The sequence below is a fragment of the Lytechinus pictus genome, chromosome 3, assembly GCF_037042905.1.
Source record: "Lytechinus pictus isolate F3 Inbred chromosome 3, Lp3.0, whole genome shotgun sequence".
In the NCBI taxonomy this organism is placed as follows: domain Eukaryota; kingdom Metazoa; phylum Echinodermata; class Echinoidea; order Temnopleuroida; family Toxopneustidae; genus Lytechinus; species Lytechinus pictus.
The window spans coordinates 63,029,377-63,049,099 of NC_087247.1; the positions used below are offsets into that span (position 1 = coordinate 63,029,377).

The 19,723-nt window shown below is 36.8% G+C and overlaps 1 protein-coding gene and 1 long non-coding RNA gene across 5 annotated transcripts in view; one reads left to right on the forward strand and one right to left on the reverse strand.

Moving 5' to 3' along the window:
• Positions 1–19,723, reverse strand: part of LOC129256835 (large ribosomal subunit protein bL9m-like) — a 56,284-nt gene that overhangs the window by 3,767 nt on the left and 32,794 nt on the right. For all 4 annotated transcript variants that reach the window (XM_064097542.1, XM_064097540.1, XM_064097541.1 and 1 more), the window contains 5 exons: positions 9,503–9,662; positions 5,881–6,005; positions 5,440–5,493; positions 3,362–3,466; positions 2,799–2,882 (listed from right to left, as the gene is read on the reverse strand). In XM_064097542.1, coding sequence (XP_063953612.1) covers positions 2,799–2,882; positions 3,362–3,466; positions 5,440–5,493; positions 5,881–6,005; positions 9,503–9,662 — 528 coding nt within the window. The remainder of the gene's footprint in view (positions 1–2,798; positions 2,883–3,361; positions 3,467–5,439; positions 5,494–5,880; positions 6,006–9,502; positions 9,663–19,723) is intronic.
• On the forward strand, positions 10,992–15,949 carry LOC135153772 (uncharacterized). Its single transcript, XR_010293278.1, has 5 exons — positions 10,992–11,096; positions 13,084–13,186; positions 13,952–14,086; positions 15,095–15,201; positions 15,705–15,949. It is a non-coding gene; the product is annotated as an uncharacterized LOC135153772 (long non-coding RNA).

Here is a 19,723-nt window from a genome sequence, read left to right on the forward strand (position 1 = left end):
CAAGTCTCACGAAACTTTTGAGACCAAAATTGTGACCCTTGGATACGCAGTTCTGAAATTACGCCACATTTCGTAAGTGCATGCAGACCCAAAATTGCTAAAAAACGTGAATTTGTGTACAAATCCAATGCAAATAGCGTTTTTAGCCAAAATTCATAAATGTATCATTATTATTTTCCCTTTTACTGATTAAGATAAATTAATTCCATCTTGTTTATGGTCAAAATAAACTACTCGACATTTTTCATTGAAAAAACAATAAAAAAAAAAAAAGTTGAAAAACAATAATACATAAAATAAAGGTGATGTTGAATTTTTTTAAAAGTACATTTTATCAGATCCCTCTAAGAGTCTGTGTACCAAAATTTAGTTAGGGGCATTATTTACTTAAAGGACAAGTCCACCCCAACAAAGAGTTGATTTGAATAAAAAGGAAAAAAATCCAACAAGCTTAACACTGAAAATTTCATCAAAATCGGATGTAAAATAAGAAAGTTATGACATTTTAAACTTTCGCTTAATTTCACAAAACAGTTACATGCACATCCTGGCTGGTATGCAAATGAGGAGACTATGACATCATCCACTCACTATTTCTTTTGTATTTTATTATATGAAATATTCTAATTTTCTCCTCATTGTCAAGTGATGAAACGATTAATTCCTCCCTGAACATGTGGAATTAGCATTGTTTAATACTACATGTATATGGTTCAGTCAAGTTGGTCCTTATTGTCAAATCTATAAAAAAAAGAGATATTGTATAATTCAAACAATAAAAAACAAAGAAATAGTGAGTGATGGACATCATCGACTGAGTCACCTAGTTCTGAATATCACTGTTTTGTGAAAAAAAGTGAAACTTTAAAATGTCATAACTTTCTTATATTACATCTGATTTTGATGAAATTTTCGGCACTATGCTAGTTTGATTTTTCTTTATTTATTTAAGTCAGCATTTTCCTGGGTTGGACTTGACCTTTAATTAGAGCAAACCTTGATTTTATGCATAAATTAGCATAATTAATGAGCAATGAGATTTTTTGCAGAATTTGATCGTATAGTTTTGGAGATTATGCCATGGGTAACACATGTGCCAATTTTCGTCGCAATCACGCGATCGACGGCCGAGATCAGCCCCCCCTCAGTCTTCTTAGGTGTCAAAATAGCCCAGTCTATTTAGGAATAATACACCCGCCCTATGCCGTTACAATAAATGAAAATGAAAAATGATGAAAATCCATATTTTATTGTTCGAAATAGACATGAAAGGAAATACTCCAAAAATTTGCTTTGCCCAATTGATCGTGGGCCCGGCAGCCGCTGTGCAGCGCCAGATCGACGAGGCTCTATCCCTTTAATCGTTGAACGCTAAACAGGGTAGCAGCAACTCCCATCTTTTAACGTCTTTTGGTTTGAACCCCCAACCTCCCGGTTGTGAGACGGACGCTCTACCAACTGAGCCAACACACCGGTATGTCTTGCCCATCTTTACCCCAAGACCTGTGGCATGTGTGAGCAAACAGAATATCATGATTATTGGTTGAAAACTGATCAAGTAGTTCGAACCAAAAGATTTTCACCTAATGTGGGGCATATGATATGCTGTTACCATGGCAACACTATTTCCGACACACACAAAATATGTGTCTCGCAACTCTTTACATCAAAACCAACGTGTGAGCTAAATTTCATGAAAATTGGTTGAAAAATGATGAAGTAAATAAATCTGCAAGATTTTTACCCAAATTTTACAATATAATACGTCTTTACCATGTCAACACGATTTCTAGTACACACAAAAAATATGTCTTTACATCAATACCAATGTGTGTGCCAAATTTCATGAGAATTGGATAAAAACAGAGAAAGTAGTTTGAACTGCAATATTTCTACCTTATTTTTGCCAAAATATGCCGTTACCATGGCAACACAATTTTTGACACATACAAACAATGTGTCTTACACATCTTCACCTCAATACTAATATGTGGTCCAAGTAGCATGAGAATTGGTTACGAACTAAGGAAGTAATTCAATGTGCACAATTTGCAACCGACCGCCCGCCCGTACGCTGATTCCTATATACCCCCTTCAAAGTTTGTTTGGCGGGGGTATAAATACTGCTATTAAATCTAGAACGGGGGGGGGGGGGGGGTAATTTCACAAAGATTGAGGTATGCCCTAAGTCGCACTTAAATGCCGATGTGCACATGATATGCAACACACAATCTGATTGATGGATACGCAGTAGTGCGCGTCCCGTGCGCATAATCTGACCAATGTGGTGATGTCTTCTATACCGTACGCAACTGGGAATTAAGTGTGACTCTAAAGCCTGTCTCACTCTATGCAATTCGTTGTGATCCGAATTTCATATTAATTGTGATAACATTATATATGGATATTCCAACTAATAAAATATTACGGATCAGAGCTCAGAATAGTGGTAGGACTACTGAAATCGAAATAAAGTCCATTTAGAGCCTCCCTGAATGAATAAAAACAAATTCAATTCCAAATCGTAATCACATCATCATTGGCTGCGACTTGAAGCCGATTTGGACTTTACTCCGACCATAGGGCTTGCCGCAAAGTAAACATATGATTTTTGTTTTCCTAACAATATGCCAAAATTTAAATGAAATAATTTTACTTCTTGGAACTTTCATAACAAATGCAAAATGCGATTCCTTGAAAAATTGCGTTGCACCGGATCGCATAGTGTGAGATGGGCTTAAGTCACACTTAGATTTTTTTGAAACACCCCCCAGAACTCATGTGTTTAGAGTACTTACAGTAACTTCCAATGGATATGTGCCACATTTGGTTATGGTTTCATCTGGGAGTTTCAGAGCATGTTCAGCCACAACAACACCAAGCTATAAGGATGACAACAAGACAATTACATGTTTTCCTAAATAGCTGTAAATGATAAACCTACAAAGCTCAAGTTAAAATCCTAGATAAATTTTTTTCTCTTATAGATATCTGGTACATTGACCCAATCCTAAGATCACATAAAAAACATTATTTTATATTTTAAATATTTGACGTTAGAATATCACTTGAGTATGACCCAACAACAGCACATTATCATATTAGGAAATGTTACAAGGAACTGTTGGCAAAATCTGGGTATGCTGGCCTATGCATCTGCTTTGTCTACCCTCTGGCATGGTGTTTTGCTGGTGATAAACACAGTGGGCCTATACAAGTTTTTTTTATCACTTGTCCTGTCAGGCAAGTGAGTTTAAGAAATGCTTGCTTGCACATCATTTTCACTGCCCTGGGCAAGAGATTTTGTGAAGCCCTACACGTGTCTGACATGTTTATTCAAGGGAGTAGGTTGGATGCTTACCCTATGTCTGAAGGCATGAATCACATGATCCTTAGTAACTTCTGTCCATTCAGGGTCTGCATGCATTCTAACTTCTAACATGTTCTTCTGTAGGTGCTTGATTGTCTTTAAATGAGAAATACACAACACACAAAAAAAAAAAACTGAATAAACACAGAATGTCAGTCATCTTTAATGAACATGTATGTAGCATTAACCCTTGATATACTAGATCAGCCATTCTCAATTAATTTTGATGAAGCGCCAAATTTCTTGTTGAGAATCTGGACTGCTCCACTATCCAACACGCGAAGAGCGAAATATTGTGGTATGGGGGGGGGGGGATGCAGGACCACCTGAAGAGCTTAAAGGTCAAGTATTCCAGAAAAATGTTGATTTGAATAAATAGAGAAAAATCAAACTAGCAAAACGCTGAAAATTCCATAAAAATCGGATGTAAAAAAAGAAAGTTATAACATTTTAAAGTTTTGCTTATTTTTCACAAAACAGTGATATGCACAACTCAAATGAGAGTGAGACATTCGATGATGTCCCTCACTCACTATTTCTTCTGTTTTTTATTGTTTGAATTTTACAATATTTCATTTTTTATAGATTTGACAATAAGGACCGACTTGACTGAATCATATAGTATGAAATAATGCTCATTCCACATGTTCAGGGAGGAATTAATCGTTGTCTCGCTTGACAATGAGGAGAAAATTAGAATATTCCCTATTTCATATAATAAAATACAAAAGAAATAGTGAGTGGATGACGTCATCAGTCTCTTCATTTGCATACCCACCAGGATATGCATATTGTTTTCTGAAATTAAGCAAAACTTTAAAATGTCATAACTTTCTTGTTTTACATCCGATTTTGATGAAATTTTCAGCGTTATGCTTGTTGGATTTTTCTCTTTTTATTCACATCAAATTTTTGTTGGGGTGGACATGTCCTTTAAGTAAAAAGCCTTTTAAATGGCCGAGAGGGGTTCTCAATCAACAGAAGATAATTTATAAAAATACCAACTACACAATTCATTTAAAAAAAATGATAAGCCTGACTTGCTCAAATTAGTGTTAATTATTATGTTTCTGTATTAAATTTTGTTCTTGATGAGGGTCATGTTTGAAAAGCAAACCGGGTATGTTGATTAGTGGTAAAGCGTCAGCCTCATGAACGGGAGGCCATTCGATCCCCAACAGAGTCATACAAAAAAAATATATAAAGGAATGGAACCTTCTGCCTTCTTGCTTGGCGCTCAGCATATAGATTGGAGAAGGGTAGTAATAACATACATGGAAATGCAGGGCCCGCTGCAGTTCCCTAACCGAAATGGCTACCCTGAGTGAATAAAACGTAATTATGATTATTATTGTTATTATTAAAAGCACTGTTCACAAATCTATGTTCACATATTGTGTACATAGTCTTTGTACCAATCGTAAATAAATAGATCCTCCATAATAGGGGCTATCGAATGCTAGATTACACAAAATCAGAGGAAATCAAATAGCATTTGGATTTAAAAAAGAGCTGAGTTTTTATTTTCCCTTTGTAATTAAATGAGCAAACCTCAATTCCAGATTAATAGTAGATCAACCTTTTATTTTCTAATGCTTTTTCTTTTTCTATGCCACTTCGGAAGGCTCGGTGCGCCACAAGTGGCGCGCGCGCCACCATTTAAGAATCCATGTACTAGATAATTTATTGCACGTCAATACTGAATGAATACATTCATTAATTTTGCAAAATTGATGCATAGTTATCTATTCTTTTCTTTTAAAAACCACTTTGTCTAGTATTTTGAATTATTTGGATCTCCATTAACACCAAAACAATCACATTTGTAATTGTAAAGTCTTGTACCAATTTGACCAAAATGCATCTAGAACATCCAACACCACCTTAGTCCACAAGACAAAGCACTCGTTTACCTGAATTAATTTCATGGGAGACTTGCAATGAAGCAAACTAATTGATCACAGAAAGGAATTAATTTTTGCTCCATATTGCATCTTCACCAATGAAAGGGTCTGCTTATCCCTAACGTTAGCAAATGGGGATTTGAATGCGTTATATGTCCTAATTACCTTCATTGCCATTGGAGATAATCTTCCTTCATCTGTTGACTCTTCCTTCTCTTTCTATATCAAATTTACAATGCAAAAACAAAATTACTTGATGTAATATCAAACTTCATCATTCTCATTTTCACTAAAATAAATGTCGCTGCTTTTATTTCAATACTGCAACAGCTTTGTTTCCACTATAAGATGAAAGACATTTCAATGAAATAACAGATAAATTGATAACCTTAAAAACCCGCAAATAACAAAGTTCTTAATCACCCAACCATGACCGCTAATATTGTTTATGTATAAAGTTCTTATATCTCTTACAACCTATTTCATACATGTAATCCAAACATGTGCTCATACATAATTAGAATATATAACTTGTATCACAACATAACAACAAGAATTGAAAGACATTCATTACTTGGTGAGGTTTTGTTTTTGTATTTAACTTGCCTTCATTGTCATTGCAAATTCTTGAATGTTTTCTGGGGAAGCATAGACTGCAGCACCTGATGGTATTAATTTGTTTCTACCTATTCTCTTGTCAACCATTACCACTTCTCCTCGGTTACCTAGCTCTGCAATGGGAAGATGGAATTAGAAAGCAATCAGGTTACAACAAAGGGTAGTGGATATCAAAATGAGACAACAGATTTACTGAAGAAGAAGAAGAGCTAATTTAATTTTTCCATCAATTTCTCCTTTGTTCATTGTAAAAGAATTGGGCAACCTCTGAGTCTGAGAGGCACTCTGTAGAAATCGAGACAACAGAGGCAATCCTGGAAATGGTCTGTCTTATCGTTCTAGCAACAAGAACAAAAGTGTCGCTAATGCGAGCACATCATACGCCCGCCTGTAACGCAGAAAATTGAGTTATTGGTCAAGCAAGAAAAGTGGAAGGTGGCAACTTCACCTTTAACCTTCTGACCTCAAAATTAACAGAATTCCTGGGATGTATGCAAGTATCATACACACTAGGCTTGGGCGATTCCCACCTTTCCCAGAACCGACTCCGGCTCTGACCTAAGGCTTCGGTTCTGAGAGGAGTCGACTCCACTCATCACTTACATACTAGTGAATTGCGAGATACATACCGAGCTCTTTTCATGTCCATAAAGTGAATGGAGCTACTGTGTACACTAGCAAGATATCCTCCTCTCTTTCTCTCTCACTCTCTCTCCATCCCTCTTTCTCTTTTTCAAATCAACTTTTTTGGGTTTCTTGTTTGTTATTGAGACCTTGAAAGTGTGTATCTTGGAGGGGGCAATTATGAGGTCAGTAGATAGGAAAAGCCAGACATGTTCTGTTTGGATTAGTCTGCTTGCACATCCCCTACATGACAATAATAGGTCTAGAGAGCCATGGTCTGGCTAAACTGCACATTATAACTAACTTGTGTATTAGATTTCCATACAATGATTTAAGCCTGCAATTATAAACTAAGTCTGGAATTCCCTTCAACAGGGCTTTTATGGGTTGTTATAAAACAGAATCGGTTCTTTTGTAGAGTAGATCCCTCAGGCTCGAGAGTTGAGCCTTGAAAGAATGGGGGTCGACTGGGGGGGGGGGGGGGGGGCACTCAGTATATAATGCATAGTGGGTATGTGCCGCGGAGGGGACCCCCATTTTTACACTCAAATTTCTGTTCCAAGGCATAGCATGTTTGTCTTATTAAGAAAAAGAACAAAGAAAGCCGCTCCAAAGCATAGCATTTTCTTCTTATCGAGAAAAAAAGAAAGAAATCCGCTCCAAAGCTTTGCATATTTTCCGTTACGCCGTTCCGGTCGCATTGATCTGCTACAATGAGCCGCAATTTTGGTGAAAAGCGGCCGCAGAGCTCTGTCCGTCCATCGCCTCTGCGCTAGCACACCCGGCGTCTGTGCCGCCGGGCTAGCTGCATGCAAGTCCCATAGGGATGCATACGCACTCACATGCAGGCGAACCGTTCCAAGGACCCCCGTTTTCACAAACATTTGTAGTTCCGAAGCCCGTTCTGAGGACCCTCCTTTTACAATAAGCCTGCTCCAAGGCCCCGTTTTTTGTCTCGCCAGCGGTACATACCTACTCCTTTTTTGGTCGAGTGCCCCCCCCCCCCCCGGGTCGACTCCTCGGCTCTGGTGACAAGAATCGGGTAGACTCGATTACTCGGCTCTGATGCCCAAGCATAATACACACCAAATTATATGAGCCTAAGTTCAACTAAAGTTATCGCGTTAACAAGGACTTCAGAAGGGTAAGATAAAAACATGTCAGTGTGACCTTGACCTATGGACCTCAAAATCGATTGGCTTCCTGGGATCCATGCTAGTAAAATACACACCAAATTACATGAGCCTAGGTTTAAAAAAAGCTAAACTGAAGTTATAGCAATTACAAGGACTGCAGAAGGGTAAGATGAAAACATGACAGTGTGACCTTGACCTCTTGACCTCAAAATCAAAAAGCTTCCTGGGATCCATGATTGTATCATACACACCAAATTGTATGAGCCTAGATTAACTTAAACTGAAGTTATCGCGTTTAAAAGGACTGCAGAAGGGTATTAAGATGAAAATATGTCACTGTGACCTCGACCTTTTGACCTCAAAATCAATAGGCTTCCTGGGATCCATGCTAGTATCATACACACCAAATTATATGAGCCTAGGTTAAATTAAACTAAACGCGTTTACAAGGAAAAGTTAACGGACAGACGGATGGACACCGAGCGTAATACCATAATACATCCCATAGGACGGGCGTATAAAAATTCCAACAAGTAACCGGGTGTTAATAAGAAAAAAGGATGTAATTCAATAACAACAATGAAAGATGCTGCAATAACAAAACTACCTGCTGCTTGCCATGCAGACCCCACTAATATCAAACATGTGCAATATTCAATTTAGACATGTTGGTTAGTAAAGGCCTGGTCCCACTGGCCGACGGACACAAAACGTATTCATAATGGATACAGTGGACAAGCAAAATTTTGTGGTGGCTCCACCCGCTCCAGACAATGGACAAAATGGCCGAACAATTAAATCACAGTGGATGGATGCTCAATGGATATTATAGAGCGTATGAAACATGTATGCAAAGAGTACACAACGGATACATAACATTTTCAAATGGATGGCAAGATTCTTTTCCCTTTTACAGCTCCTCTGCATCCGTAAGTGCAGTGGGACCAAGCCTTAAGACTTTGATGAAATTCCTCAAAATTTCCTCTGATAGCAAAGACCCCATATCTGTTCTTTAATACATCACAAGCATACATTGTAGAGAGTATAAAGTGTATCTGAGTGAGCACATCAAAATCTGTTCAATAATACCATTCTCCTTGAAAGATAGCATATTTCATGGCAACTCAGTTTCAAGTGTACAGTAAGAGGTGAAAATGATGCATCCATAATGCACAGCTGGAACATGACTTGCATCACACATACTTGCTAATAGTTGCATCCTTGAACCTGTTTTTATATTTTTTCAAAAAACTTCATATTCTTAATGTTTTATAACTCTACAACTACAATTGGCTATTTTCATGTATTTGATTCAAGCTTTATAAGACACAAAAGCATTCATATTCATGATACATGAAGCAGATAAGATTATTGTGTCAATCATGGTTATACCTCCTTTTCTAGATCAATTGAAACATGTAGAGGGCCACTTCTCTGAAATAACATACCAGGTAATATAAAAAACAAATTGAACTCATTCAACTCTCTTAAATTTATGGAAGTTTAAGGACTATTTACTTCTAAACGAATACAGATCTATACATTTATTTTTGTTTGCTTCTTTTCCCAATTCTTTTAAAATCAATCTCTAACCAATTTTAAAAATCTCTGAATGTATTTATTATGTAAGTCTTATGTTCATGTTAATTGGGATCATGGGAATTTTTTTCTCAAAACTTTTCATGATCTCTTCACATTTCCATTGCAATTTTTTTTTAAATAAAATTGTTTGCTTGCATTTTCTTGATAATGTTCTTTGTTATGCTTTGTATATTTTTATCTTTTTAATGTGTAAACTATTCAATTCAATTCAATATATATTTTAAAAATCATTATTTCCTGTAACTTACTTGGTACATCATCTTTGAGAATAAGTTTAAGCTTTTGCCTTGGTCGATGTGTTGTATCCTCTTCTAAGATGTAAACCTTATGGCTCTTCTTCGGTCTGGTGTATTTCTTACCAAGTTTAGGAATAGGTGGTGGAAAAAGACGGCGCACTATAACTACAGTCTGAAAAAAAATCCATACAAGTCATATACACATGAATACCGGTAACATACACTACTCAAAAAAAGTTAAGGACCACTTTTTAATGTGTGTATACAATTTTCAAACCGGGTGTTGTATTTCTAGAAATACCCGAATATGGCTGTCTTGAATCTCCTCAAACACCCTGTAACAATTTCACACATGGGTGGTTTCAGTTGTTGCATGATGTCTCTCGCATTATTGCATATCCTGAAAAGTGGGCCCATTGTGAAGTGGTACAAATGTGGATTCAAATGCATTTTCTGTCTTTAGTCTCTACAATCAACAAATTGCTGACAACAGCAATGCCAAGATACAGCTGTCCAGGATGCCATCAAACACAATGAAATCAATTTCACACATGCAGTTCTTTCATGTCTCTTGCATCATTGCAATGTGCCCGTACAAAAGTGGCTTCCAAAGCATTTTCTGTCTTTAGTCTCTACAATCAACAACTTGCTGACAATAGCAATGCCAAGATACAGCTGTCCAGAATGCCATCAAACACAATGACATCAATTTCACACATGCAGTTCTTTCATGATGTCTCTGGCATCATTGCAGTGGGCCATAAGACAAGTGTCTTCCAAAGCATTTTCCGTCTTTAGTCTGTACAATTAACAACTTGCCTACAACAGCAATGCCAAGACACCACCTAAGTGAAACAGATGTAGCCAGAGCCCTAGGGATGCTGGAAGCTGGCCTCAGTCAGCGAAGAGTAGCCAGAATGATGGGCGTGTCACACAGTGTCATTAGCAGAGCAAATCAAAGACACCGAGAGACAGGGCTATACTCCGAGAGACCCCGCAGTGGCCGACCAGTTTCGACAACCCCTAGAGATGATCGCTACTTGACGAATCTCAGCCTCCGCAACCGCTTTCACAGTGCACGCCGCCTCAACAATGACTTCGCTGCAGCAACTGGAGTGATTGTTTCAACTCAAACAATCCGTAACCGACTTCACAGAGCCAATATGCATGCCAGACGGCCAGCTCAGTGTGTCCCACTCACCCCTGCTCACAGAAGAATTCGTCTCAACTGGGCCCGGGAGCATGTCAGATGGACCAGACAGCAATGGCGTAGAGTTCTGTTCACAGATGAGAGCAGATTTTCCCTTGACCACAATGATGGACGTTCGAGAGTCTGGAGGCGACCAGGGGGCCGTTGCATAAAACTTTTGCCAGACTTATTTTTGCCATAGTTTTTATATGGCAAAAACCTTAGTTTTTTGCCAGAGTTTCAAATTCGGTCAAAATTTCATGGCAAAAAAACTCTGGCAAACTTTTGCCAGAGTTTTTTAAGTTGCCAGAGTTTTTTAAGACTGAATAAACTTGAACGAGGATGAACGCCGATATCAGCCGATATCGCGATCGGTATCTGCGGCTGCTGAAAAAATCATGGAGACTCCATAGAACGGTAAGCTTGATATTTTTTTAATGAAATGTGTTGATACTTGCTATTTTTATCATTATAGGTCGATTAATTAGTTGCAAAAATATCTGTGTATTGTTTTGAATCCGTGCTCACACCGTGAAAGTGAGATTCACGATTTTTTAACACGTTTGAATCGTTCCATTTTTGTGTCGCAAGCGCCTGCGGGGTCTGCGTCTCGGCCATGTCTATTGCCGCCGGAGCTTCGGCATGGTGATGTGACCGCGCTGGTCGCACTTGGTGCGCCAACAGCTGAAACCACCAACTGCATCGACACGTTTGGAAAGCTTATTTATCGTATTTCTCTTGCTATGATCACACATTCTACATTATGATTAGTATCAGTAAATAAAAATTTCATGTTGTTCAAATCAATTTTTCATGTTAGAATTGAATTGAATGCAAAGCCAAAGTTGCAAACTTTGGACCACCGTCACTGTCGGTCGTTACCAAATACCAAGTCAGACAAGTTGAATTGAAGTTGGTTAGATTCTAGACCTACAACAACAGTTAGATCGAATTTTCAGATCTAACTTTAGGCATAGAATCAACATTCTTGATCTAAGTTAACTTTTTCTGAAGAAGTTGAGACTTCAGTCAGTCAGTTTGAGGTCTCCACCATGAAGCCCCTGAGGCTGAGTGAGGTACATGTTCTATTATTAGTATTACGTAGGCCCTTAAAAAAGGTGCGTAGCTCTAGTCTAGAGCTAGAGCTAGATTAATGGTTGGCGCATAGACTCTCTTGTACCAGGTGCAGATCTAGAGCCTGTGTCTTTACTTAGTCATGTTAGTACAGTACTACAGGGCGCGAATTGGCACTAGGGCCTACAGTGCAGTGCTGCGATCCAAAATTTTTGACAACTCTGAATGGTGGCTTTAATTTCTCCCTTAAAAATTTGAAATAAAATAGGGGGGGGAGGCAGTCGTAACAATTGACCCCCTTTCCATGGATCTGCTATAGGTGACCCCACATGAAATTGCGACATCATGATCATGAACAGTACTTAGCGTAATGTGCCAAAAATTTTGAGGGGGCCTGACACTGACAATGGCGTAGGGGGCAAATCTTTTTGATAAAAACTGAGCAATCCAAAAATTTTACATTTTTTTTTAATACAAAAAAAAAAAAAAAAAAAAAAAAAAAATCGAAATTTTTGTTATCCCCTTTATTTTGTTTTTGAAAATTTTAGAGGGTCCATAGTCTCTCCCCCCCAAAAAAAAATGTACGCCAGTGAACGTGAATCTATACAGTGGCTAGAGATTAAAAATTGGTCTCAATTTAAAGCTTGTTATAATCCAACACTGCAATTTATTTCAATTAATTGAATTAATTGAAATTAATGATCTGATGACCACTAAAGTAAAAATCTTGAAAATCCTTCATAAAAAAATTCTTGCAGAGAAACAAATCATATATATAATGTTATTTTGGGGATGAATGGAGACTATGGGATTGTTGTATTGTTAGTATTTAACATGCATTACTATGTTTTTTAAGGGGCTAGAATTTTGATTTTGGTCTCAATTGCATATAACATCATTGATTATTTGTTTAAGATAGAAAATAAAAAATGATTAAAAAATTGCAGTTTTGGAATTTGGATATTCTAAGTTCATATAAATTTGCATATCTAAATTATGTTGAAGAAATGAACAAATCCCTTTAGGTTATTTATCATCTGAAAGGGAATTTCAATGATCAATCCAAATATTTTTTTCCAGTTTGTACTGAGCTAATTTTTTTCTGTTAAGTTTGAATCACTGTAATAAGTCCAACAATTGGAATCAACCATCAAAATGTCCTATCCTAGTAATGGTTTAATTCACCGGCACAAACATATTACAGTAGTATATATTCATTTGATAATTTATACTGAAAGTAATCTCAATGCAAATATTTGTGTGACTTTATCTAGTCTTAATTTGTGACTCTCTAATAGGATTATTTATTTTCTCATTCAATATCTAACAGCTTAAATAGTTGAGGTATATACACTGGAGCAACTCAAGTGCATGTGTGACTTTTTGAGAAGAAACCACACAAGGCTGTTGGTTAGCAATCACCATGTAAAAGGGTAAGATATACAGCTTAATTTCAAATTAGCCAAAATTCTAATTGCTACCATTTTAAGTATTTATAGACAGGCTTATATTTTATGTTGGTAATCTCGATGCAAAGTTTCTCAAAGTGAAAAGAATATTCATGAAGAAGAAGTCATTACTGCCTGATAATGTCGAACATAAAGTAGTTATAAAATACAATTTTTAAAAAAGGTTTCGTCTTCTTGAATAGAAAGAAAAAAATTTGTTTCAGGCATATTTGAAATGAGTAAGAATCCTCATGTTGATTATTAAATTTATACAACCCCCCTCCCCCCCCAAAAAAAAAAAAATAGAAAATGTACCTAATCTCACCTGGCTATGCTAGTGATTGTGTAGACCTGAATCAATAATAGTTAAGTTCATTTAATTACCTCTTGCAATTCTTTGAAAATTATTATTGATTTTGATTTTTTTTTCTTTGATATGTCCATTGGAAATGATGAAATCTTATTTTCTTACAATTACAAGTTTTGATTTAGATTTTCATGGAATAAAACTGAAAGAGTACAACACATCTTTCTTATAAATTCCTGATTTGAACTCTAGTTACATTAATAGATTGCAATTTTAAATTTTGATAACTTACAAAGTAGATAAATAATATTAATTATATGCCATGAAATGAGATTTTTGTCAAATAAATTTAGACATTCTTGACAAAGTGCAGAGTGTCTTTTCAATTAATATATAGCATATACCTATTTTATGATTTGTTTGTGTTTGCATTTTAAATAAAGGTTTGCAGAAACCAGACAGAGAGCCTGTGTGGAGATGCTATTGGCTGCCCAGGTCGGACTGCCTCAAACCTGAGGCGGTCTTGGAGTGATCTAACAAAAGAGTGAATGATTATGCTAGGAATCAGACAAAGACTGGTATGTATTTTTATTTATAAGAGTTAAGAATATATTTTATATGCATCAAGAAGAATTAAAGATCACTATCTCTTAAATTTTATTTTGTTGTAATTGTCATGCAACTAATCCAAAATATCTAGAATTTTTTTACATCCACCCATCGGAGGTGGGTCCGAGGACAGGTTTTGGGGTTGTCTGGCCATCCTGTCTTTCTTAAATTATTCTGATAAGTAAAGAACTGTTTGATTTCAAACTTGTCCAAGAATGCATGTAGGATTGATTATACTTTAATTATTTTGAGGGTATCAAGGTCAAAGGTGGCATGCCTTGTTCACCTGAATATACATAGTTCCTGTGATAAATAAAGAACCCTTTGATGGTTCAACTTCAACTTGGCAAATATATATTTGGGAGTGACAATGATCAGGTTAGGTCAAATGTAAAAATTCACCAGAGATCGTTGGCAAATTTGTGTGTTTAATATTTTTATCTTTTGATGTTGCAATGGCGGATGCATAAATTTCGAAACTTACAAATGTACCCCCATGATCCTCGACGGGTTAAGGATGGATTGGTGTCACGGCTAAATACTAATTAAAAAACAAGTATTATTCTTTGTCTATTTCAGTCATTCAGTAATTAAATTGTTGCATTTGTGGAAAACTTCATAACTGAACAGTTCTGTGTGTAGTGACTTCAAAATTTGTTATTGACAGATTCTTCTTTGGCCTAGATCCCCTGTGTTTGTGGGGGGGGGGGGGTAGGCACAGATCTGGGGGGGTACACCCCCAAAAAAATTGTTGAAAGTACTGTGTATATATGCAAGTGATGACCATTTTTTTTGGGGTTGTCAACATTTTCTGGACAAAAGTGCCCCTCCTTTTGGAAATTCCTGGATCTGCGCCTGGGGTGAGGCGAGTCAAAATCACCCTTCATAGTTTTTTTTAAAGATCCTTCTGCTGTGATCCCTGTTTGCATGGAGAACATTTATAATTGTGGCATTACTGCACTTTGTTAAATCTTTAGGTGGTAAAGTGAAGCCAAATATGGAGATTGTGCTGGCAGCCATGAGGGACAAGGCCAAGCATTGGGTCCATGGCCAGGAGACAGAGACTGGGGCATCTGAGCAACTGGTTAGTTTTACATAAAAGATTTATCACACAAAGGCACAACAAAGTTGAAAATATATATACCTAAGGATCATTGTATTAATTTTGCTATATTCTTTCATTCATTTTCTCGAGAAAGGAGCATAATTTCGATTGAAATTTGTACAAGATGGTTCTCCCTATAGAAATAGGTAAACTGGTTTACAATGAAAAATTCAGATTTTTTAAAAGCTAGAATAATTATCACTAACCCATAGAATTCCTATCATTCATTTTGAATTAATTAAATCTGAATTTTAACGGGGATAGTTCTTCTTTCCTCATGAAAATTTCTGCAAGGAATAGTAAGTAGCTTCAACTACTATTGCCAGATTGAGGGATTTTCGTTCAGAGTTGGTAAATGATTTAAGATTTCCAAAATGAAATAAAAATGTTGAATCATAGTAAGTCAATAAAAAAAAAATCAATGCGGAATGGTTTGAAGATGTAATTAAAGTTAAGTCAAAAATTATTTTCTTGATGTGCAGCTTTCACATAAGGCAGCCTGCTTCTGGACATGGGGAAGCCAGAGGAGGAAAAGGAGGTTGAGGCGGAACCTCAAGCTGTTCCCAGGGCACCATTGACATCCAGGGTAGATGGGGTCTAGTTGATTTTTAGGACACCAAGATGACACCCAGCATAAGAGAAGAGAAGGTGCTCTTCCTGTTATGACCAGCACACCAAGTACCAGGAGCATGGATCTGCAGCAAGTTCAGCAGGAGACGCTCAGAATGCAGCAGTTTGTTAATGGAAATCAGTAGTAACATTGAACAATGCAACTTCCTCTCCATTTTTTTTTAAACTGGAAACCTGTTGAATATTGTTTTTAGAAAATGAAGTAAATCACCTTGAACTTTGGAAATTTCCAAAAGCATATATTTTAGCAAGTAATATGAAAATGAGTTATACCTTGGTCACATTTGGTGGCCTTACGGCAAGTCAAAATCAGTCGTTTTATGTATTACTATACGAACCACCTACATGAAGCTGGTACAAGGATGAGTAAAATGGTTGATTTCGACTCGCCATAATGCCACCGGCGAATGTGACCTAGGCATAAGTTGTTGATGTCATTGCCTCATAATTTTGAACAAAAAGTGACAAAGACTACATTCTTCAGGATTGAGAAAGTTAAACTTGAACTTTATTCTCATCTCAGTAGATAGAAGATAATGTTATTCATTCAATACTGCGGTAGAATTTGAACAAATGCCTTGCAATGCAACATAAAAATTTAGGTTTTGAAATCTTGATGGGAATCCCTGTGCAAGAACAGTTTTAAAGTTTATTTATACATGTTCATATTGCAAGTCTGTTATATGATCTGTCAGCATTGTTTGTGGATCTCACACTGGTGTCATTAGCCATAGTTCCAATCTTACGCCATCTGCAAAACATTTTCCAAGGGTACTGTTATGTTGATTTAAAAGAAAAGGGACCTTGTCAACATTCAATCACATCTTTCAATACGCATATAAGGGTATGGGATACTGCATTGAAATTAAAATATGACTTGATAAAAATTATTTTCAATTAAATTAAAAGTATTATAATGGTTCATAACAAGTTCTTTTGACTGTCACTCTGACTGTTCTTAATAAGTGATTGCGAATAAAATTATTTGAAATGTATAATTCAATGAGAAATGAATTGTTTAAAAGAGGATAAATTGCGAGAGAAGAGATAGAAAAAGAAAGAAAGTATTAAGAAAGAGACGTCTGAGTTGCGTGACTGTAATTTAATTGAAAAAAGAAAACTGTTCTTAATAAGTGATAAGTTTTTCCCTATTCTCGCTTGCAAATAAAATTGTTTTAAATGTATAATTCTATGAGAAATAAATTGTTTAAAAGAGGATAAATTGCGAGAGAAAAGATAGAAAAAAGAAAGTATTAAGAAAGAGACATCCGAGTTGTGTGACCGTAATTTAATTGAGAGAAGAAAACTGTTCTTAATAAGTGATAAGTCTTCCCCATTCTCAATTGCAAATTAAATTATTTTAAATATATAATTCAGAATTAAATTGTTTAAAAAGGAGAAAGGGAGAGAGAAGAGGAAGAAAAAGAAAGAAAGGAGAATTATTAAGAAAGAGATGTCTGATTTGTGTGACTGATATTTTAATTGACAGTAGAAATAAAATGATTTAACCCTTAGGTCGGCGTCCGACTATAAAAATACAATTGCACCATCCCTCTTGGCCCATAAAGGAAAATATTCTTGATTGTTACATAAAATATTACCAAGAAAAACATCAAGTCTTGTTCGCCCCCCCCCCCCCCCCCCCCCACCCATATAATTGCCACACCTTCAACACTATGGATCTATGTTTTATGAAATTGCTAATTTGGATATTTTGGAAATATTTTTAACATTGCCAAGAAAGCAACAACAACAAAAAAGAACCTTTTTGAAATATTATGGACAAATGTGATACAAAATGTTTTCCTCCACTTTTTCTAACAATATTATAATGTTTTGAATAATGGCATTGAGGAGGGGGTGGTGTGATTGAATTGCATGAATTTAATTATTTGTTCCTTGTCAAATAATTTGGATATACATACTTTCATCCAATGTAAATACAATGTGTAGACCTAGGCTGTTTACCCCCCCCCCCTCTTCCAGAATAATCCCCCTCTTGCTATCTCTCTTTCTCTCTCTCTTATTGTATGTTAGATGTTTGGGGACAGTTTCATCCCATCATGGAGGTTATCATTAATTGAGTTTTATTCCTGGGTTTTATAAAGCAACCACAAAGAAAAAAATAAAACATCTCTCAGTTGTCCCCGTTCAGGAACTTTCGATGATGGCTAGTTTTTCTTACTTTATTACATTTTGTTCCCAGCCTTCTATCATATACATGTAGACACAAGTGTGAAATTAAAAAGGAATCCACACAAATTTCGGGTCACTGTATTATATAGTGTAAGTTTTGATAAATATATCAGTCGGATATTTCATTTCCCCTTTTCATTTGTTTACGTGCTCGATCGTCGTCTGTCTTGGACTGGAGCAAGCCGAGCGACGGGAAAGAAAAATATAAGTTAGGTCTGTTTTTAGTGAAAGATAGACCTCCTCCGGCATGCCCCTCCTTCTCAATCATCACCCAGTTTTTATGACCTGTTAAAGAAAAATGAGACTGGCAAAGGTGAGAAATTAAGATGTCCAATGAGCGCGTCCTAATCTTACTTTGAAGTTCCAACTTATTTTTGCAAGTGCGGGACTGGGCCGTATCGACTGCTATTCAAGTTTTCCTCGTAAAATTGAACTTGCAGTACAAGTCTGTTCAATCGTTAAAATAAAGTTAGCTCATACTTCTGAGTATTTCAGTTGATTTAGGGTAGTATTTCTTGGTATGTCTCGTAGAACTTGTACATATTTGGATTTACAAAGATGGTTAAATGGTAAAAAACAGCAAAAATTGAGGCGGCTTAGGAGGTACTCCAACAACACATCGTTGCATATCGCATAGAGGTTGAACCAGCGGCCAACTCGCCAGCCGGAGGCTCTGGCGATATTCACGGTAGCAAAGAAAAAGAGCAGACTGCCTAAGTTCAAGTTCAACTTTAAAGCCTTATGTTTTGAGTAATTTAAAGTGTTTAGTCCAACTGCATCGCTCTATTCACAGCATAACTTTTCAAAAACACTATAATCATATAGATTTACTTAAACTAGAACTAGATTCTATCTTAGAAGATTTTTATTATTGAGCTGTCACAGGGTTGATAAATTAAAAAAAATGAAACCACCAACTAGTATTATTCCCCCCACTTCACTTAGAATCTAGATCTTCCTAGGCCCTATTTTTACTACATTATATGAAATTTTCTGTAATTACCTTATTGCGTAGCCTATACAAGGCTTATGTCACCCTTCTAATTATTCTTGAAGCCGTAGACAGGTGAATACTGTATATGGTACTTGGGACAGATCCTGAGCAGCTGCCTTGAAATAGTTTTGCCGGAGTTTTTAGGACTTTGCCGTTGGTACAGGAGCTACGGCAAAAACCCACTTGATTTGCCGGAGTTTTTTAAAAGTTTTGCCGTAAAAAACTCCGGCAAAGTTTTATGCAATGGAAAACTCCGGCAATTTTTTTTTTGCCGTAGTTTCCTGATTTTTTGCCGTAAAAAACTCCGGCAAAAGTTTTATGCAACGGGGCCCTGGAGAGAGATTTGCAGACCCCTGTATTGCAGAACATGACCGTTATGGGGGAGGCAGCGTCATGGTGTGGGGAGGCATCACCTACGCCAACCGTACTCGTCTCTACGTGGTCCCAGGGGGAGCAATGACAGGAGTGAGGTACAGGGATGAGGTCCTTGAACCTATAGTGGTGCCATTTGCAGAAAATGTGGGACAAAACATCATTTTCATGGATGACAATGCCCGTGCCCACCGAGCTAGGGTGGTGACCGAGTTCCTTGAGGGCCAGGGGATTGAGCGTATGGAGTGGCCAGCGAGGTCCCCGGACTTAAACCCGATAGAGCACGTCTGGGACATGATGGGGAGGAGT